Source organism: Phacochoerus africanus, chromosome 8 (genome assembly GCF_016906955.1).
Source record: "Phacochoerus africanus isolate WHEZ1 chromosome 8, ROS_Pafr_v1, whole genome shotgun sequence".
NCBI lineage: Eukaryota > Metazoa > Chordata > Mammalia > Artiodactyla > Suidae > Phacochoerus > Phacochoerus africanus.
This window is the reverse complement of record NC_062551.1, coordinates 36,897,336-36,919,772: the sequence shown is the minus strand read 5'-3', so window position 1 is coordinate 36,919,772 and position 22,437 is coordinate 36,897,336. Positions and strand designations below refer to the sequence as shown.

General features: G+C 36.9%; 1 protein-coding gene and 1 non-coding gene across 6 annotated transcripts in view; both read left to right on the top strand.

Annotated features, from left to right (window-relative positions):
- PHKB (phosphorylase kinase regulatory subunit beta) overlaps positions 1 to 22,437 on the top strand; it is a 201,029-nt gene that overhangs the window by 81,402 nt on the left and 97,190 nt on the right. For all 5 annotated transcript variants that reach the window (XM_047789954.1, XM_047789952.1, XM_047789950.1 and 2 more), the window contains 6 exons: positions 3,959 to 4,022; positions 14,640 to 14,735; positions 16,090 to 16,287; positions 18,852 to 18,909; positions 20,001 to 20,078; positions 22,044 to 22,202. In XM_047789954.1, the coding sequence (XP_047645910.1) occupies positions 3,959 to 4,022; positions 14,640 to 14,735; positions 16,090 to 16,287; positions 18,852 to 18,909; positions 20,001 to 20,078; positions 22,044 to 22,202 (653 nt within the window). The remainder of the gene's footprint in view (positions 1 to 3,958; positions 4,023 to 14,639; positions 14,736 to 16,089; positions 16,288 to 18,851; positions 18,910 to 20,000; positions 20,079 to 22,043; positions 22,203 to 22,437) is intronic.
- Positions 8,054 to 8,156, top strand: LOC125134863 (U6 spliceosomal RNA). The gene has a single exon (XR_007136850.1). It is a non-coding gene; the product is annotated as a U6 spliceosomal RNA (small nuclear RNA).

The following is a 22,437-nucleotide window of genomic DNA, read 5'->3' as shown; positions in this document are numbered from 1 at the left end:
TACCTACCTGTATTTCCTGGTTGTTGGCATCTTCAGCTCTAAGTAGGGCATATGTAAAGCAAAAAGGAGCAGAATGGAAACTCAGGAAATTCACCATAGTGCTGTTCTAGAATTCTGAGGTTCTGAGGCAGTGTGTGCCTTCTTTCTACCTTTCTGAGCCTGTGAGAGGAATAGAGAAAATTATGTTTGCTCCATCTTCCCCTTCATGTATTTTATTTGTTTTTCATCTTTTATCCCTTTTTATTGTCAAATAGTATCCCATTGTATAGATAAACCACAGTTTGGTTTATCCATTTTCTGTTGATAGACATTTGGGTTGTTGACAATTTGGGGCTATTACAAATAAAGGTATCATGAACATTTAGATCCAGATCTTTTTCTTTCTCTTGGAAAATACCTAAGAGGAGAATTCCTGAGTTATGTAAGTTGTTTTAAATTTTTAAGAAACTGCCAAACTATTTTCTAAAAGGAACTTATCAATTTTATATCCTACCAATAATGTATGGGTTTCGTTTACTGCACATTTTTGTCTATATTTGGTCCTGTTAGGATTTTTATTTTTAATCATTCTTATAGGTATATGGGTGATTTTAATTTCTATTTTTCTCCTGGCTAATTTTATCGAACATCTTTTCATGTGCCAAATAAGTATGTTCATATATCTTTATTTTAAAGTGCTTATTCAAATCTTTTTCTCATTTTTAAAGTAGGTCATTTATATTCTTACTGAATTTTAAGAGTTATTTATAAATTGTGGATAGAAATCTTTTGAGACGTAAGTGTTTTACACATATTTTCTTCCAGAATATAACTTGCTTTTTAACTTGCTTTTTAAAAAAATTATTTATTTATTTGTTTGTTTTTCTTTTCATGGCCAGACCTGTGCATATGGAAGTTCCCAGGCCAGCAGTGGAATCAGAGCTGCACCACAGCCATGGCAACACCAGGTCCAAGCTACGTCTGCGACCTATACCTAAACTTGTGGCAACGCAGGGTATTTAACCCATTGAGCGAGGCCAGGATCAAACTCACATCATCATAGATACAACATCGGGTCCTTAACCTGCTAAGCCACTCCAGGAACAACAATCTTTTAATTTTATTAATGGTATCTTTTGAAGATCTGAAGATATTAATTCTGATGAAATCTAATTTATCAAAATTTTTTATGGTTAGTGCTTAGGTGTCTAAGGAAACTTTGCCTACCCCAGAATTGTGAAGCTTTTTTCCCCTAGGTTTTGTTCTAAAATATTTATAGTTTCAGGAGTTCCCTGGTGGTTTAGTGGTTAAGGAGTCAGTTTTGTCACTGCTGTGGCTCAGGTTTGATCCCTGGCCTGGGAACTTTTATGTGCCATTGGTATGGCCAAAAAAAAAAAAAGATTTGTAAATAGGTTTTACATTTAAGTCTATGATCTATTTCAAATTAGCTTATGTGTACAATGTGAGGCAAAGATTGATCTTCAGTTTTTTCCATATGGGTAGTTCATTATTCCAACACCTTTGAAAGACTGTTCTTTCCCCATTGACTTACCTGGCATTTTTGACCACAGACATTTGGGTCTGTTTCTGGATTTTATTGATGTATGTCTCGTCTGGCCTATACCATACTGCTCTGATTATTGTTGCTTTATGATGTCATGAAATCAAGCAATCGTTCAACTTTACTCTCCCTTAAAAAAAAAAACAAAAGGAAACTTTTTACTATCCCAGGACTTTACCTTTCCACATTCATTTTAGAATTAGCTAGTCAATAACCACAAAAATGCCTGTTTTTGTTTTTGTTTTGTTTCCGGCCACATCTGTAGCCTGCGGAAGTTCCCAGGCCAGGGATCAAGCCTGCAGTGACAATGCTGGATCCTTAACCTGCTGCACCACAAGAGGAATACGCCTCTTGGTGTTTTGATTGGGATGGCACTGAATTTAGATGATTTTGGAGAGAACTGATATCTTAATTATCTTCAGTTTTCCAATTCTTGAACATGGGATCTCTCTTTATTTAGGTCCTAATTTTTTCGGAAATGTTTTTCAGTGTTCAGGATTTGCACATACTTTGTTAAACTTATACTAAAATATTTTATATTATTTCATGAGATAGTAAGGGGTATTTATTTTTAACTTTAAAATTCCGAATGTCCATGGCTAGTATGTAGAAATAAAATTGATAGCGATCTTGTCTCCTGGGACCATACCAAATGTACTTAATAGTTCCAGTAGCACATTTTTGTGAATTCTTTAGAATTTTCTGCATCTATGAATAAAATCTAGTAATCTGAGTCACTCACCTTTGTGCTTTTACTTTTGTAATAAAAACAAAACAAAACATCTGTTCCTTCTCTTAGCTCATCTTTGAGGGCCTGGATTTCACTTGATTCCTGTGAAGTACACTGCTTTATCGATTCCAAGATATTTTAAAGCACGAAATAGGGAGTTCCCACTGTGGCTCAGCAGGTTAGGACATAGTGTCCATGAGGATGCGAGCTTGATCCCTGGCCTCTCTCAGTGGGTTAAGGATCCAGTGTTGCCACAAGGTACAGTGTAGGTTTGCACATGCGGCATGGATTCCCTGTTGCCATGGCTTTGGTGTAGGCCTCAGCTGCAGCTGCAGTTCAACCACTGGCCCAGGAACTTTTGTATACATACTGCAGGTGTGGCCATTAAAAAAAAAAAAAAATTGGCATCTGACTGTTAATGTCTCAAGAGTTTGTATGTTAGGTATGTCAATTAGGACATCGAATTATAATTTTTTATTTTCCTCTCTATATTTTCTATCTGATCACTATCTCCATATATTAATTATTCTTTTTAATTTGAAGTATATTTGATGTACAATATTATATAAGTTTTTGGCGTGCAACATAGTGATTCACAATTTTTAAAGGTTATATTTCATTTAAGGTTATAAAATATTGGCTGTAGTCCCTTCCATTCATGTATTCAAAATGTTTCCCACTTATTTACTATCCTATGGTGGAATTAATGTGTACTTAAGAACCTTTCATGTAAATATCTCATAGAAAATTCAGATCATGATAATATGAATAGCTGTGAACAGATTCTCAAATTTTAAAGTGCATTGAAGGACCTGGAGGGCTTGTTAACACTGATTGCAGGGCTCTGCTCCCAGAGAGCAGGGAGAACTGACATTTCTAACAAGTTTCCAGGTACTGCTGCTCTGGGACCACACTTTGATAATCACTGCTCTAGAGAAATGATGATAGGTCATTAATTGTAAATGATATTAATGAAATATGCATTTGCTTTGAGAAAAAAATTTCCAATAAGTAAAATAAACTAGATATTAGATCTAAAATATTTAAAGGTTGGTATTTTTATCAGCTATTTTTATATAAACATTTGAGGAGCCAAAAGAATACACGTTTTATTACAAAGAGAAGAATATAGTGAAAAATGAGAGGTCTGGTGATCATTTGCTCTGTGAGCATAAAATAATGCCTATTTTATTGGACCCTAAGCAAAGAGTATTTGAATTGGGCGTATTAAACGAAACTCTGTGGTAAGTGTATGATGGCAAGATCTTTTTTAGGGCTCTGAGTTGACATCCGAAAAGCTCTGTTAATTGATCTGAACTAATGATGTCCAACCTGGTATTACTGTGAACATGTCATCATGATACACCTTCCTGTAAAGATAATCCTTTTTTTTTTCCCTTGCGTTAGTGAATATAATTGATACTGAAGTTAAAATTACTCCCATCAATAGTATGACCATTTGTCTAGATCAAGGTGAACTTAGAAATATTTTTCCCTGAAGATCACTAACTTTATAGTTAAAGAAAAAATAGTGAAATGGGAGACTGAAGTCTCTCAGACATTATTCTTCTTAGGGAGGTTGTTATAAGCATTAATAAAGAAACTTTTGCTTGTGAATATTCATCAGGTAATAATTGTTTGGTAGCCAGATATATTAGAGTTGTAAAATATTTACTTTTATCTTTTAGCTCTGTCGGCTTAGCAAAAGCGGCTCTAGAAGCAATTAATGGATTCAACCTCTTTGGCAACCAGGTAAAAAAAAACAGCAATAGCAACAACAGACTTTGATTATTTTTCAATTGCATACTTAATTAATTTGGTCATTCATTAACCAAGTCATTCTTTATGATGAGAAAATGTCTGAAATTTATGTAGCAGCCCATGGTTGAACAACTTTCCTTTTGAATATGATTTGCTACTTAAATTTTAGTTTTCTCATTAAAAAAAGTTGCTTAATTAAAAAAACTCCTCCTGATAAGGACTCCTCATTTTCTTTTTTCAATAACTTTTCCCTCTAATCTTTTGTTCAGCTTTCACATTTTTAAATATTTCTGACACTTTATATATATACATATTTTTTTCCATGTCAGTTCCCTTGTTGATTTCAGTTTAATGTACATCAATATATTTCATGCAGAGAGGAATTTGCTTAAAGTGTACAGCCAAAGAATTGGAAATTGTGATCCTAGCTTAACCCTCAGCTGGCTGTCCTCATGTCTAAATCCCATCTTCTTTGGTATGAAAGGGGAACCCTGAGGGTTGCCTTAAATTTTTATAAGATCTTTATCCAGTTTCTGCACCTAATCAAGTGACCATGGATTGAGTTGTCAGTGAAGGAATAACATGAAGGAATACAGGTTACTTCTCTGAATGAAGAAGTAAGCTAATTTTTGTAAAGATTCCTAAGATGGGAGGGCACTGGAATTTTCCAACCAATGTCATTAACCTTAAGCTATTAAAATGCCGAGTCGGGGAAGATACATTTAGGAACTTATGCAGACATGTAAAATGTGACATGGAGTTTGCTATGACAACTTTAATACTGTGTACCTCGGGTGTTTTGCATTTAAGAAAGTTTCAGGTTGGAGTATGGTTAACATAACTGCCTCTCTTCTCCTTCTTACATACATAAACGCTTCTCTTCTTACTTCAACTTTCTCTGGGGGGAGGATTATAGTTAAATCCAGGCATAAAGGGTGAAGCATGACCACGGACATGAAGAGGGGAGCAGCACTCCATTCTGGGTGCCCCAGAGGTGACTCTAAGTCACCCACTTCTCACGCTTTTCTTTTTCGCTCAAGACCTCTGCCTGGAGAAATGCAGGGATCAGAGCTCGTGGAGATTTGGGGTGTGTGTGTGAGCCTATTGAAAATCCTGGAGATTCTTGCCTCTCCTGGAGATTTTTGGTACCTCTGGCTCTCGTCTCTAAGCTTATATCAACATTTCTTTCTCTGGAAGAAACAACATACTAATGGAAATCCTACATGTATCCTTCATTACTTTGCATTTCCTTTTTCCATTTTCCTTACTTTCAATACTCTTCACTTAAATGTGTGTACGTGTACATAAGTAGTTAGAGAATATGTGTGTATATATTAGATAAGGAAGAAAGAAAGGAATGAGTGAATGAATAGGAGTGTAAGAAGGCATAAAGGCATAGCATTGTGCTATAGGACACAGGATCACTTTGTGCTCTGTACTCCCACCAGTGACCTTGTGACTTTGTCATTTACCTCTGCCTCAGCTTCCTCATTAAAAAAAAGAAAAGGAAAGTAGAGGTAATGACACTAGCACCTAACTCATAAGGTAGTCATGCATATAAAAAAACTTAGCATGGTGCTTGACAAAGATTAAACCCTTAATAAGTGATACCTCATTTATTTAGTAACAAAGTACTGGTATCACTAAAGAAGGGAAATGAAGCAATTGGGCTCAAAAGCCTCTAGAAAGTTATCTCAAGGAGACTGAGAAGAGTCATGGACTAAACCAATAATGTTACAATAGCAGTCTGGAAAGATGCAGGACTTACCCTTCTACCTTCCATGGCATACCACGTAGCAAGCTGAATGTAGTTGCATATCTAGGTCAGGTATTACAAAGTAGTGGTCATCTCTTTTTTGCAGTCGTTCAATCTCCTTTGATGTACCTAAGTCTTAGTGTATGTTGCTTACATATCTAGTATGCTTCCCCTCCACCTACATACATGGTACCTTTCCTAAGTACCTATATTTCAGGACTCTTCCTTCAGCCTCCTTTTTCCAGGAAGCTTTCATAGATTTTTTAGTCAAAACTCTAAAAGCACTGAATTGCTTTACCATACATTCTGATTCTGAGCTATAAATATACTGCTGGTATTGTTCCCCAGCCATAAATTCTCAGTCTTGGCTGCACATTGGATTTAAGGAATTTAAAAATCGATCTGATGCCTAGGTTCTATTCCTAGAGATTCTGACTTAATTGTCTGGGGGAAGCCATGGTGTTGAGATTTTCCTAAATTGCCCAGGAATTCTAATGTGTGGCCACGGATGAGAACAACTTTCCGCTGAGTTAATTCTTGACCTTGTTTAGCTCATGTCTGTCTAGCAGAACCATATACCAAATGTTTGCTGACTTGACTATTCCTTGATTATTTCAGATAGAAATATAGACAAATAGTCTTATTCCTTTAGCTACACAGATGTCTCATTTGGCAAGTATGGCCTATCTTCCAATTTTTTTGATGTGATATATCAGAGTATTCTAGTTTTACAAATTCCTTTTTATCTTTGATTCTGATGTAGAGAACTACAGAAACCTGACTTTGAATATGTTAAAATTTCTACCTCTATAGCAATTAGTTTAAAATTGTACTTGCTGAACAGTAGCACATTTAAAAGTGCATGTGATCTTTTTTAGTGTTTAATCATTTTATAATGTCACTCCATGTACTTAAAAGATTTGTGGTCTAATTAAAAGCCAGTGGCTAGAAAAAGAACTGACATAACAAAGAAATGCTTTCATGCAAGTGAAAGCCTGAAGGAACATCCTCAAGGCTTGAGGGATTTCAGGTCTGTTAAGTGTTCTCAGTTATTTTAAAGGCTATTGACACAGTATTTTGGAAGACTTGATCATATGGAAGACTTGATCATATGTCTTTAACTAAATTAATTTAGAGCTTCCAAAAAGTGTATCCCCTGTTGGTGGCAACTCAGAGAATCACAGATCTTTGGAGCTGAAAGGGCCCTTCTTTCAAAATGAGTGGCCAGAGAATGGAGGTGGTTTCTTCTGGTCACACAACAGAGGGGCAGAACCAGGAAGCAAACCAAAGGCACTTGGTAATGAATCTGGAATATCAAATAGTAGTACATGAAATCTTGGATCTTAAATGCTATCTTAAAAGGTAAAACCTGTACAGTGTCTTTGAAAATTCTTAAGCCATTTTCTTTTTTAAAATTAAATTTAGTTTAATTTTTTTAGTGAGGTTGACGTATAACCTGTATTAGTGAAACTAATATAATGCTCACTGCTGCCACCCTTTTCAACATAATATTGGAAGTCTTGTCCTGACAAATTAGATAAGAAAGAGAAACAAATGGTATCCAAAATTCGAAAGGAAGAAGTAAAACTGTCATGATTTGCAAATGACATTAATATGTATTTTACATATAGAAAACCCTAAAAACTCCTGAACACTGTTAGCAGTAATAAGCAAATTTAGTAAAATTGCAGTACATAAATCAGTACACAAAATCTGTTGCATTTCTATACACTATTAATGAACTATCAGAGAAATTAAGAAAACAATCCCATTTACAATCATATTTAAAAGAACAATATACTTAGGAACAAATTTAACCAAAGAGGTGAAGACACAAATAAATGGAAAAATGTTTCCTACTCATGGATTGGAAAAATTAATGTTGTCAAAATGTCTGTAATACCCAAAACAATATATGAATTCACTGCAGCATTATTTCAATAGCCAAGATATGGAAACAACCTAAGTACCCATCAGTGGATGAATGGATCAAGAAATTGTGGTGTATATTCGTACACTGGTATGGTATTCAATCATAAAAAGAGTGAAATCTTGCCATTTGTGACAATATAGATGGACCTTGAGGGCATTATAATAGGTGCTACATGAAATTGTGCTAGCTGAAATAAGTCATACAGAGAGAAAAAAAAAAGCTCAAGCTCAAAGATACAGAGAACAGATTGGTGGTTGCCAGAGGCAGGGGTTGGGAGGTAGGAGAAAGGGGTGAATTGATTTGTTTTATTTTTTAAAAAAGAAACATGGATGCTTGCTTCAGCAGCACATATGCTAAAATTGGAACAATACAGAGAAAATTAACATGGCCCCTGTGCAAGGATGACACGCAGATTCATGAAGCGTTCCATATTTTTAAGAAAAAGAATGTTTATATGTATGTGTATCTGGGTCACTTTGTTGTTTAGTAGAAAATTGACAGCACACTGTAAACCAACTATAATGGAAAAAATAAAAATCATTCAAAGAGCGATAAATAGCTGTCTCTCAAGAAACAGTAAAGTCCACAATTTTATAAAAAATATATATATGGTATATAATTCTCTTTAGTGAATATCACAAATTAAAAACTTGTCTTAGTTTGAGTGATCCATACCTATTAAGGCTAGAATTTATAGTTAACACGTTTTTGCTATGTTTACTTTAAAAAAACACATTATGGAGTTCCCATCGTGGTGCAGTGGTTAACGAATCCGACTAGGAACCATGAAGTTTCGGGTTCGATCCCTGGCCTCGCTCAGTGGGTTGAGGATCCGGCGTTGCCATGAGCTGTGGTGTAGGTTGCGGATGCCTCTTGGATCCCACGTTGCTGTGGCTCTGGCGTAGGCGGGTGGCTACGGCTCCGATTAGACCCTTAGCCTGGGAATCTCCATATGCTGAGGGGGCGGCCTAGAAAAGGCAAATAAATAAATAAATAAATAAAAAGACAAAAAATTAAAAAACCACACTATGTTAGTTTTAGGTATACAACATAATGACTTGATATTTGTATATATTGTGAAATGATCACCACAATAAGTCAACATTCATCACCACACATAGTTGTGATGACTTTTTTTTCTTGTGCTGGAAACTTTTTAAGATCTACTCACTTAGCAGCTTTCACATGTATGCTTTATATTATGTCCCTGGGACTTACTTATTTTATAACTGGAAGTCTGTACCTTTTGACCAGTCCATTTTCTTCTTAATTATTCACTTGATGAACTTTTGCCCTTTTTGTGTCTTGGTGTGTGAGATAAGACAAAAGTTAATTTTTATGGGATATTGTTGGGTGAAATAAGCCTTTAGTTTTTTGGTTATTATGTGTTCCTGCACTTCCTTTCTTGTTTTTTAAAATTATAAGACTTGTCTTATTATTGTTTTTTGCTTTTTAGGGCTGCACTCAGGACACATGGAGGTTCCCAGGTTAGGGGTCAAATTGGAGCTACAGCTGCTGGCCTACGCCACACCCACAGCAACATTAAATCAGAGCTGCATCTGTGACCTACACTACAGCTCACAGCAATGCTGGATCCTTAACCCACTGAGCAAGGCCAGGGATTGAACCCACAACCTCATGGTTCCTAGTCGGATTTGTTTTCCGCCACACCATGATGGGAACTCTTAATTTGGAACACTTAATATATCCATATAGGAGTTCCCGTCGTGGCGCAGTGGTTAACGAATCCGACTAGGAACCATGAGGTTGCAGGTTCGGTCCCTGCCCTTGCTCAGTGGGTTAACGATCCGGCGTTGCCGTGAGCTGTGGTGTAGGTTGCAGACGCGGCTCGGATCCCGCGTTGCTGTGGCTCTGGCGTAGGCCGGTGGCTACAGCTCCGATTCAACCCCTAGCCTGGGAACCTCCATATGCCGCGGGAGCGGCCCAAGAAATAGCAACAACAACAACAACAAAAAAAAAGACAAAAGACAAAAAAATATATATATATGTATATATATCCATATATATAATCCTTAATAAAAGAATCACATATTTCATCATGGTTCCAAATACTTTATTTTATTGCTTTTTAGGGCCACACCCACAGCATATGGAGATTCCCTGGCTAGGGGTCTAAGTGGAGCTACAACTGCTGGCCTACACCACAGCCACAGCAATGCCAGTTCCAAGCCGTGTCTGTGACCTACACCACAACTCACAGCAACACCAGATCCTTAACCCACTGAGCGAGGCCAGGGATCAAACCCACAACCTCACGGTTCCTAGTCGGATTTGTTTCCACTGTACCACGATGTGAACCCCCCAAATATTTTATGTGTGTGTGTGTGTATTTGACAATATATGTACTGATGTATAAATACATATACTGGTATATACATATTAGACAGTATTTAAGTAAATCACAGTTTACATTTAACAGGTGTCGTAGAAGTCAGCAACAGGTTTGTGATTCCTGTGTCTGAGTCTCAGCTCTGTTCTTCTAAAACCCTAAGAATTTACACTCAGGTTCATTTCTCCCTATAGTTTGAAGATTCCTTCAACAACATGTGGGTAGGATTTCTTCTAGTGAGAAAGGCTACTGGAATCTGTGGTTAGGTCAGTAAGGAAAAGTTGCCTTTTTACATGCCTACTGCCACAACAGCCATGGTGCAGAGCGGTAATTCCCATCAGTAAATATCATTTCTGCAGAATACCAGTCTCCAGGCTCTGCCACAGAGCCAAAGGACTGCCTAATGCTGAACTAGGGAACCAAGTCTCCAAGTCTCCTGATCATGGTGGTGTGGTTTTGTTTCCAGAAGAACAGAAAAGATGCTGTGTCTTAGATATACTGATCACTTTGATCTTGTTTTGTTCTTTGATGCTAGATGAGGGTATCAAGCCCATTAGCTCAGGTTCAGAGAAGTGACTAATGAGAGAAAGAAGGCCTGGACAATCCTTCAAATCCTGTCCTTTTGAATTGAGACTAAAGAGACCATCTTAATGTCATATGTGTCATCCGTAGCCCATAGACCATCTCAGAATTGTTTGTTGTGGTCATGGAGACCTGGGTAGATGATACAGTGCAGCTCTTCCTCACCATCAGGTTGAATCATCCTGTAATGTGTTTACTAGAAAATTACAGATTCTCAGTTTGGGAGTAGTCTGAGCTGTCAGTCTTAAAATATGCTCTTTGGATGGAGTCAGGATATTACAGCAGAGTTGTGATAATTTTGGGAAATTGAAGATGAAAAAATATCCAAAGTTAATCAGATACTCTGGAGTGGCATATACATAAAAAACATCTTTTCATATTCCTGTCTTTAATTGGAGAAATCAAGATACTGACAAATGATCTGAGGCCAGAATCTAAAAGGTGATGACTAGAGAGATTGCTCATATTATGCAGAGTGTTCAAAGCACTGCAGACATATCTAGTTTCCTTTGAAATTTGCAGGCCTAAAATTAATGTGTCTGATAATTTAAAGTAGGTGATAATTAATTCCATATGTAGGTTCTTCTTGATGACATTTTTAAAAATTTGCTTCTGAATAGCTGCCCATGTCCTTGGGTGAATATTATTCTTCTCTAAATCTGGGCCATATACATAAAGCATGGTATATTTTTTAAGACAACAGCCAAATAATATAGTTCACTAGCTTTTGATCTTAGGGTTAAAATATGGTAGCATTATGATATTATTTGTCCTTTCGTGCATTTTTTTATCTTTTTATGGTCACACCTGCAGTATGTGGAAGTTCCTGGCTAGGGGTCAGATTGGAGCTGCAGCTGCTGGCCACAGCCACAGCCATTGCAACACCAGATCGAGCCACACTTGCGACCTATGCCACAGCTTGGGGCTACACTGAATCCTTAACCCACTGAGCCAGGCCAGGGATTGAACCCACATCCTCACAGAGACAATGTCATGTTCTTAATCTGCCGAACCATAATGGGAATTCCCTATTGTGCATATTTCTTAGAGGCTGCCAGAGGAAGAGACCTGAATAAATACTTTGGTGAATTTGATAAATGATTTATTTGTGGCCAGAAAATAGAAGTTGGCTGTCTATATTAATCAAATAATGGCAAGAGTTGCCAAATTTGCCATTTCACTTTATTATCCTACTTAAAGTGTATCTTTTAAAAAATTCAAGGTAAACTGATTTGACATGTAATTAACTTTATTAATTATCAGCCTAAAGATAAATTATAAGTCCTTTTATTTTGTATATTCATTTCTCCCAACATCTCATACACGTTCATTTCTCTGCTCTTTTGTTCTAACCACTCAGCTTGCTCCCCCTGCCCCCAAAAATTCAGATCCTCGTTCTGGTCTTTGCCTTCTCCATGAAGTATCCCAAGTTGCCTATTTTGTTTTTCTCCTGTTAACTTTACAAGCTTATTATTGTTATTCTTCACTCGTTTAAGCCCCTCACCTGGAACATAGTCATGCACTGCTATGTGCAGTCTTTTTGTTGTTTAATATTCATCTGATTTAGGACTGTACATACCTAGATCAGCTCCTTAAGAGCAGAGGTCATGGTTCTGCCTTGTTTTACTCAAAGCAGAGGACACATTACTCTGACAGTGGCAGCTGCTGCATGATGGTTTATTGGACTCAATTTTGTGAGTATTGATGAGAAGTAGGGGCTTTCAAATAATAGAAAGGATAATTTAGCATTTTTCTGGTTGAGAGACAGCCTGATTGATTCCTTGTCCATTTATTACCAAGATTAAAAGAGATTTAGGAATGAATATTACGAATGAGAAATTCTGTTTTATAAGCTAATATTCACATGTGAACATGGGTAAACAGGAGAAATATACACAGTGTGAGTCTAATATTTGGATCTAGCACCTAGTTTTACTAGATTTTGAATTTCAGTGAAGGTATTTTATCTTCAGGGCAAATACATCTCTGAAGTTGATGAGCATTGGTATGAGATTTAGAAGGTAATGAAGCAACATGAAATTCGTGATGGTGTTCTTCCTTTCCCTATGTATTTTTCTAAGTATTCTCCTGTCATGGAAGCAGTCATTGTATTCTAATTTCACCTCTGTGTTTTCAAAATATCTAGCTCCCTAGTAAAAGAACAAAGCCATGTTTAGTTAACAACTATGCTATAGAATGTGGAAAGCACTAATGGCTAAATAGTAAATTTTTTAAAACTTGATTTGCAGGCTAATTAATATTTTTTGTTACACTTGTTTTTTTATTCAAGTTTTGCTTCTTACTTGAAAGACCTTTTGGCGTTCCTTTTGTGGCTCAGCAGTAACCAATCTGACTAGTATCCATGAGGACACGGGTTCGATCCCTGACCTCACTCAGTAGCTTCGAGATCCGACGTTGTTGTGAGCTTTGGTGTAGGTCACAGATGTGTCTTGGATCTATCGTTGCTGTGGCTGTGGTGTAGGCCAGCAGCTACAGCCCCACTTTGACCCCTAGCCTGGGAACTTTCATATGCCAGTAGTGCAGCCCTAAAAAGACAAAGAAAAGGTTTTGATTTTTTGTTTTTTTGGGTTGCACCTGTGGCATAGGGACGTTTCCAGGCCAGGAATCAAATCCAAGCTGCAGCTGCAACCTACACCACAGCTGTGGCATTGCCAGAACCTTAACCTACTACTGTGCTGGACCAGGGATTGAACCTTCATTGCTACAGAGACAATATTGGATTCTTAACCTCCTGCACCACAGAGGGAACTCTGAAAGATATTTTTTAGTGTGGTTAATTGCATAACTTAATTAAGGTGTGGGCTTCTGTGTCAGAGACTTGATTTTGAACCCTTGTCTCTCTTATGCTAAGATTTAGCATCTTTTTCAGTAAAATCGGGATAATACTTACCTATGGGGATAAATGAGATAATCCATGTGAAGCATAAAACTGAAGTCTGACACATAGTTAATATTAGCTAGTATTATGTACGTTTTTATTATTTGAGATTCTCCTGTTTTCATATTCTTTTAAAGATTTTATTAGTCATAGTTGACTTATAATGTTGTATTAGTTTCAGGTGTATAGCAGAGTGATTCACTTATACATATGCTGTATCCATTCCTTTTCAGGTTCTTTTCCATAGAGATTATTGCAGAATGCCGAGTAGATTTCCCTGTGCTGTGTTGTGGAACCTTGCTACTTAATCTGTTTTATATGTAGTAGTGTACATATGTTAATCCCAACCTCCTAATTTATACCTCCCCCTACATATTTTAATCAAATAGTTTTTTATATCTAATTCTAGGTTTTAGCTAAATTCATTTAGTTTGATTATACTATCAGTGTTCTTTTTTAGGATTGTACAGTTCAGTTTTTATGAATCCAAATTAGTTCTTTATTCCTTGTCAGGATTGTTAAACTATTTTGTATTTTTATTAAAATAAATATCCTTTATTGGTAGTCTTGAAATCAATATATTTTTATAACAAAGCTAAATAGAAATAGGGAAAGGTAAAGATAACATTTATTTTTATAATTATAAAATTAATATGTTTATTGCAAGAAAAGTGAGAAATAGTGAAGTATTTAAAAAAATAAAAATCTTCTAGGAGTTCTCTTGTAGTGCAGAGGGTTAAGGATCTGGCATTGTCACTATAGCAGTTTGAGTCATTGCTGTGGCACAGATTCAGTCCCTGGCTCAGGAACTTCTGATCCAGAGAGTGCAACAACAACAAAAAAAATAAATAAAGGCAAAAAAAAACCTTCTGTAATGTCACTCTCAAAGGCAACCAACCACTGTTAGTATTTTCATGAAATTTCATTTCTTTTGCTTGTCTTTTTTAAAAATTTTATTATTTTTATAATTTGAGGTAACATTTATCTACAATGTGAAATTTATTTCAATAATTTATTTCAACAAAAATGCCCGATGTTCTAAAAGTTCTCTGTCAATCTAGTAAATGTTTTTCTCTCTCTGATTCCAGGGCTGTTCCTGGTCAGTTATATTTGTGGATCTCGATGCCCACAATCGCAACCGGCAGACTTTGTGCTCACTTTTACCCAGAGAATCAAGATCTCATGTGAGATATTTTTATAATAAATTAATAAATTATGAGCTGTTGTTGATGATTGCTATGCAGTTTTGTTCCCTTTTCCAAGAAGGTTGTCAGAGAGGTTAGAGGAGAGAACTCCTCTTGCCCATGGTGGTCTTGTTCAGGAGGTGAGCAGAGCTATAGAGAAAGCTGATTTGTCCTTTGAGTTCTAGTCATGCAGTAGAGAACTAGATTTTTTTTTTTCTTTTGTGGGAGAGTAACAACATTATACCAAAACGATTTTTTTTTTTTGGTCATGGAATATTGTATATATAAATGTAGAAAATATTATGTAAATTTCTTTTGAATAAAATTGCTTTCTTTCTTTTCACTCATTTGATCCACCTTTTTCCTTTGTCTCATAAACTCTTACATGCCTATATAGTACCTAATGCAAATTTTTCTAGGGCTTATTTGGGGCTCTACTTAGAAAACACCCAAAATGGAATAATTTAATTGTTCTAAAATAACTATTTATAGAAGTAATACAAGTTTATGTAAAAGAAAAATAGAACCCACAAATAAGCAAATGATAATAATACCCACTAAGAATTCCATCATTTAGTTATAATCTTAGGGTAACAGTATTTGGGTTTATATGTTCCCACATATTTTTATTTTACAAAACTGCAAGGACATTATTCATATTTTTGATAACCTAGTTCTGTGAATGGACATGTTTCCATATCAGTAAACATTTCTACAGTATAAATTTTAATGGCTGCTAATTTACTCAGCTAATTGTTGGATATTTAGGTTATTTTCTGTTTTTCACTGTTATAATCAAATTGCTATGACAGTTAGTTGTAATGACTAATTATTGGTGTTAAATTTTTACACAATGCTTTAAACAATGTATTAAGTTTGAGTCCAGTATTGATTGAATCTTGAAAAATTTTTTGTTTTTGTTTTTTTAGGGCTGCACCCATGGCTAATGAAAGTTCCCGGACTAGGGGTTGAACCCGAGCTATAGCTGCTGGCCTGTCCCACAGCAACACCAAATCCAAGCTGTGTCTGCGACCTACACCACAGCTCACAGCAACGCTGGATCCTTTAACCCACTGAACAAGGCCAGGGATCAAACCCACATCCTCATGGATGCTAATCGGGTTCGCTACTACTGAGCCACAACAGGAACTTCTGAAAATACTCATTATTGAATAAAGTTTTATCTCCCTTACTAAACCCTGCCATATAAACATCTACCTATCCCTTAGAGCACAGCAGTCTCACTGTCGGTTAGATTACCTTAGTGGCTTTTCATCTCTGCGATTCTCCTTGGGCCGCATTGACCATATCACCACAGGCACTTACATTCTCTTCTTTTTCTTACTGCCCCCAGAACACAGATGCTGCCCTGCTCCCTTGCATCAGTTATCCTGCATTTGCCTTGGATGATGAAGTTCTCTTTAACCAGACACTTGATAAAGTGATTAGAAAATTAAAAGGAAAATACGGATTTAAGCGTTTCTTGAGAGATGGGTATAGAACATCATTGGAAGATCCCAATAGACGCTACTACAAACCAGCTGAAATTAAGGTATCAAGTAATGTTTCAGATAACACGATAGAATGGTCTAAAGCATGGATTCAGGAGGCAGACTTCTTGGGTTTGAATTCTGGTTCTGCCACTTACAACTGTCTGGCTGTGGGCAAGTTGATTAACCTCTTTATGTGTAATTCTTTATTGATAAAATAATGTTAGTATCTACTATTATCGAAGGTTTGATGAGGATTAAATAAGTTTATACACACACACACACACACACACACACACACACACATATATATATATATAAGCTTAGAATGGTGCTTGGCACATAGTTAGCGCTCAGTAAGTATTAGCTCTTTCTACCATTGAGGCCCATTTGCTCATATTGAGCCATGCTGATTCATTGGGTGAGTGATTTTTCTATAGTACTTAGACACTTCCCTTTGAAATATAATCCTCTAAATATTTAGTTTTAAAGTATTTTACATTTCAAATACAGATACATACCCTACATCTAGGTTTATTCTAGCTGTTTTTAACCTGCCCGGAAAACTAACACCCTCCCGTGAAAAGGTAAACATCCATCCACATTGCTGAAGACTTTGCTTTAATGGGGTAGATTGAAAATCATTAAAAATAAAAACTCAAACCCCTTGCTGTCTGCCTTCCATTGCCTCTCTCTTTGTTGTCACACTTCTGAAAAGCGTGGTGAGTTCTAGGTGTGGCTCCTTGTTTTCCTCCTACTTATTCCTTTACCTTATAATCTGGCTTCTCTCCCCAACGCTTCCTAGTAGCTGTGTTGGCTTCAGTCAGTTTATGTCACTGGCTCATTGTGGATGCTTTTTTTCTGACCTTATTTCACTGAAACTCTCATTGGCATTTGTGTGTCCTAACCAAGTCCTCTATCTTGGGCAGTTCTCTATTTTCCGTGACCTTATTCTCTTCCTAATTCTCTACTTACTTCTCTCTCTCTCTCACTGTCTTTCTCTTCGCAGGTATTTCTTCTTCGGCCTCCCTTATACTTTGCTATCTGCTGGAATCCATCCCCAGCCCTGTTCTCTTTTATGCTATCCACGCAGTCGTAACTGGCAATCACTGTTAATCCCAGATCTCTGTCCTAACTCGTCCTTCTCCCCCTGTGTGCCCTGCCATGTGTCAGCTGCCCTTTGGACATCCTCCCTAGGAGGCCTACCCTCTGCCTGTATACAGCTCCCACTCTCCTGCCAAACACCAAACCCGAGGTTCATTCCAGGCTCTTCCCTCTCACTCACCCTTCTTTGTTACTCACCAAAGCTGGCAGATTTAGCCACCTTTACATCTTAAGAGTCTATCCCTTCCTCTCTGTTCTTGGTTTAGGCTAGTGATCCACAATTAAGAAGGATTTTGCTCCCCAGAGAATGTTTGACAATATCTGCAGACTTTTTTTTTTTTTTGTCTTTTTCGTCTTTTTCTAGGGCCGCACCCATGGCATATGGAGGTTCCCAGGCTAGGGGTTGAATCAGAGCTGTAGCCACCAGCCTACACCACAGCTCACGGCAACGCTGTATCCTTAACCCCCTGAGCAAGGCCAGGGATCAAACCCACAACCTCATGGTTCCTAGTCGGATTCGTTAACCACTGCACCACGATAGGAACTTCCTCTGCAGACATTTTTTGATGTCAGAACTTGATAGGTGTTACTGACATCTGAAAGGTAGAAGCCAGGGATGCTACTAAATGTCCTGCAATGCCTAGGACAGCCCCCACAACAAAGAATTATTTGGCCCAAAATGCCAGTAATGCTCAAGTTGAGAATCATCAGTTTAGGGTGACATCCTTTCTCTTTGGATTGTTACCCAGCAGCCTTCCACTTGGTCTCCTTATTTCTTGCCCTAAAACTTCAGTATTGCCAGCTGTTCATCCAGCAAGTAAATCTGATCCTATTCACTGTCCACCAGTGGTTCCCTATCACTGGCTGATCAGTTTTTAATCTCTTAGCATGACTTCCCCTTCCTGGCTGTCTTGGTCCACTTCACCTTTCACTGTATATTTCTTGCTTGTTTCAGAAATACTGAATTGCCGGTAGTTTCTTTAACAAACTTTATCCTTTAGTGCATCTCTTTAGTGTACTGTTGTTTTCTCTGTGTGGAGTTCCCTTAGCTTATCATCTCCACAGAGAAATCCACCAAGCACTAGTTAAAGCATATTTCATATAAATTTTTCCTGACCCCACCCCTGGGCAAATGAGATGTTTCATGTCCTTGATCTACACACATTTTTGTAATACACTGCAGTTGTTTATTTACACGGCTTTCTCCCCACTAGGGCAGGTTCTCTCTCTTTTTGTTTTCATAGACCCCTGTAGCTGATGCCAGGCATTACTAAGTACTTAGTAAATATTTATTGAATAAATCACTACTATGTGGTGAATTATATGAATGAGCTTTTGAATAATAAGAATTCTGAGAAAAATTTTTTAAAAAACAATAAAGCCATACATAAAATCAGTCCAATTTTGTTATTACAATAAATAAATTTTTATGTATGTATATGCTAATGATATATGTTCTAATTAATGTAATTCTTCTAAATAATTGTTGGTACAATTTTTAATATTTTATTTTCTGTTTTAGCTATTTGATGGCATTGAATGTGAATTTCCCATATTTTTCCTTTACATGATGATTGATGGTAAGTGAGCTTTTCTCCTGAAATTTAAACTGCAGGATGTAAGTAGTTTAAAGAGGAGCAGAAATAAAATATGACACCTTTCAGCTAGCAAAATAGACTGTACTTACTGATGTTAACTACTCTGCATTTTATATACTGTTCTGAATTTTTATATGCTCTTCTGCTTCCTGAGTTAATGTTAAATCATTTAAAGAATTTTAAAAAATAGGAGTTCCGTTGGTGGCGCAGTGGAAACAAATCTGACTGAAACCATGAGGTTGCGTGTTCAATCCCTGGCCTCACTAAGTAGGTTAAGGATCCAGTGTTGCTGTGAGCTGTGGGGTAGGTCCCAGATATGGCCTGGATCCTGCGTTGCTGTGGCTGTGGCATAAACCGGCAGGTGTAGCTCCGATTTGACCCCTAGCCTGGTAACCTCCACATGCTGTGGGTGCGGCCCTGGGGAAAAAAAAAAAAAAGGAATTAAAAAAAATACTTTGAAGCATTTAAATGTTGCAAATATATTTTCATATTTACAAGAATTTTTATGAATAGAAATCATGAATACTATAATTTGTGACATTGTGGATGTGTCTCACACTTACAGATAAGAATAGAGAACTTTCAGTTAAAATTCAGTTTTTAATTCTAGATGCTAATGTGACCTTCTAAAATCGATACCCTGAAAAAATATCATATGCATTTATTTGCATTACCTTTTCTCAATTTTATTGTTATTATTTATATAGAAAATTACCAAAATAATTACAATTGGGCTAATCTTTTTTTCTAAGGTATAATTTATGTGGTGCTTATTGATCTTAGATGCTATTGAAATTTTTTTTTCCTATTTGGGCCACACCTGCAAGCACATGGAAGTTCTCAGGCTAGGGATCAAATCAGAGCTATACCTGCCAGCCTGTGCCACAGCCACAGCAACACGAGATCCGAGCCATGTCTGCAGCCCACACCACGGCTCACATCAACGCTGGATCCCCGACCCACTAAGTGAGGCCTTATGGGTTGAATCTGCATCCTCATGGGTACTGGTCGGATTTGTTTCTGCGGCGCCACAATAGGAACTCCGCTATTGGATTTTCTCTTTTACATTTTAGGTGTTTTTAGAGGCAATCCCAAGCAAGTGAAAGAGTATCAAGATCTTCTGACTCCGGTACTTCACCAGACCACAGAAGGTATAGTTGGAATGCTTTTTCAAGACATGTTTTATATCACTATTCCCTAATGTTCCTTTGAAATGTATAAATGATTCCTTTTTAAGGAGAACAATTTATGTTATATTGCAAAAAATGAATGGAGCCTCAGGAATTAGAATAATCTATTAAGTGGTTATAATTCATTTGCTTTTATAAAAGGAGTTCCTTGGGCTGGACGATGGAGATGAAGTTTAGGTGGTCATGGCTATAGTAACTACACAGGAGTTTGCCATATGGGCAGAGAGTCTTCATTTGTTGCCTGCTGTGAAACTCCTTCACCATATATAGTGTGACAGTAATATAAAGTGACTGATTTTTATCCAGGTCACCAGAAATAACACTTTGTTAAGTGTTGCCCACTTCCCTGGGCCACTTAAGGAGGCTCTGCCCTAGCCCAAAGGTGATACCATTGCCGTGAACTTTCTATCCTCTTCTTTGGAGGTGTTTCCAGGGCTTTCTACACATTACTTTGAATGTTCCCCATAGTTCTAAAATGTCATCCTCTGAGGATGGATTTATTATTTTAGAAATGGTCAAAAGGCGCAGGCTTATGAGTAACATGTTGGTTTTCGTGCAACACCAGTTGGGATCATAAAGGAATGTCACTGATTTTTCTGTGTAACTAGAAAACAGATTCTCAAAGGAATTCCAAAGGAGAAGTTCCAGAGATCTTTGGTGTTTGGAAGTGTTAGTAAACTGATAAAATATTGTCATGAGTGAACAGCTTTGAAGACATATTTATCTGAAAGTTAAAATTTATGGTGGGTGTGTTGATGAAAAAAAATCTTACGGACACGATGCACAAACCGGCAGTCACGGCACCAGGCCCCATTCCTGTCTCATAAGAAGTCGGTGATCTTCTGTAGAGTGCTCTGCAAGTATCTTAGAGTAGATACTTTGTAGTATGTGCTCACCTTTTAAAATACATGTAATGTCAGTGTAGCAAATATTTATGGTTAAACCTTGAAATCCAAATAAATGCTCATGTTTAAAAGCAGTTATTATTGTCCTCATTTTCCGAATAACCACTTGTCCAGTGTGAGAAATAATGTAACGAATGTCATAATGAATATATTTAAAACCCCTTGCATCAGACCTTTTCGTATTCAGTGGTAGATCCTTGATACATTGAGGTGATAGTTCACATATCAGACTTTAGGCTTAACCATGTTGAAAGATTGATGTTCAAACTGTGCTCTGTGTATCGTAGGCCTTTTTACTATTTTGGATGCAACTATCATGATTGCTGCCTGAAGAATAAAGCAAATTTTAGGGGAGTCTGTATAATTTTATTAGAAAAGTTAAACTAAGTCTTATTACTTACAGCCCAAGTTTGCTGTAGACTGATATCGCAAGACGTCTTCTGTAGTATTCTGTTAGAATGTTGATTTCCCCCTTTATATCATCCACAAAGATTCTAGTCTTAAAGTAATTATTAGTTTCTACCAAGAAATATTTTTACATGGGTTGGTCACAGGGGGAAGATGGATTTTTTTCCTCTTCAATGATATCAAGAGGAGATAATGGGCTTAATGTTTGAAATGAGGATTTCTTTGCTCTAAGCAGTGGCTTGGGGTTATAATTCTTCACTTGAGATTATACAGTATCTCATTTGTAAAACTTTCACAGACTAATCCTATTACAGAGAGCGTCTTCTATGGCTCTAAATATTTGCACACTGTATATTGATTCATTTAAAGGTATTAAAATTAAATATTAAAGGAGATTATGTACACGTTGGCTAACATAACATATGCTGTCACATTAGTTTTAAAGTGCAGAGGCTTTTTCCACATTTTTCATTGGGAATTTCTGAAAAGAGTCAGAATTTCTAATTTTCTATTAGATAACCTTTTTCTCTTTCTGCTTTGCAGTTTCTCAAAGGGAAAATTTGGAGAGGACAATGATTTGATATATTTTAAATATTTATTTTTAAATCCACAGGTTATCCTGTCATACCAAAGTACTACTATGTGCCAGCCGATTTTGTAGAATATGAAAAAAGAAATCCTGGTAGTCAGAAGCGATTTCCTAGCAACTGTGGCCGTGATGGAAAACTGTTTCTTTGGGGACAAGCCCTTTATATCATTGCAAAACTCCTTGGTAGGTGAAAAAGATTCGGGAACCTTTCTTCTCTTGTTATCAAGTCTTTAGAAATAAGTCTGTATCTGTTGACATTTTTCTTGGATTTGGGTGGTAGTTCATGCTGTTAAGAGGTCTTGAGGAAGTGTCTTAACATGTTAAAGGACATTAATGTGTCTTTTTCACTGCATGATGATGGACAGTTTCTGGGAAGAAAGTCAAATAGGTGTGGGTACCATTATGATCATTTGGGGGT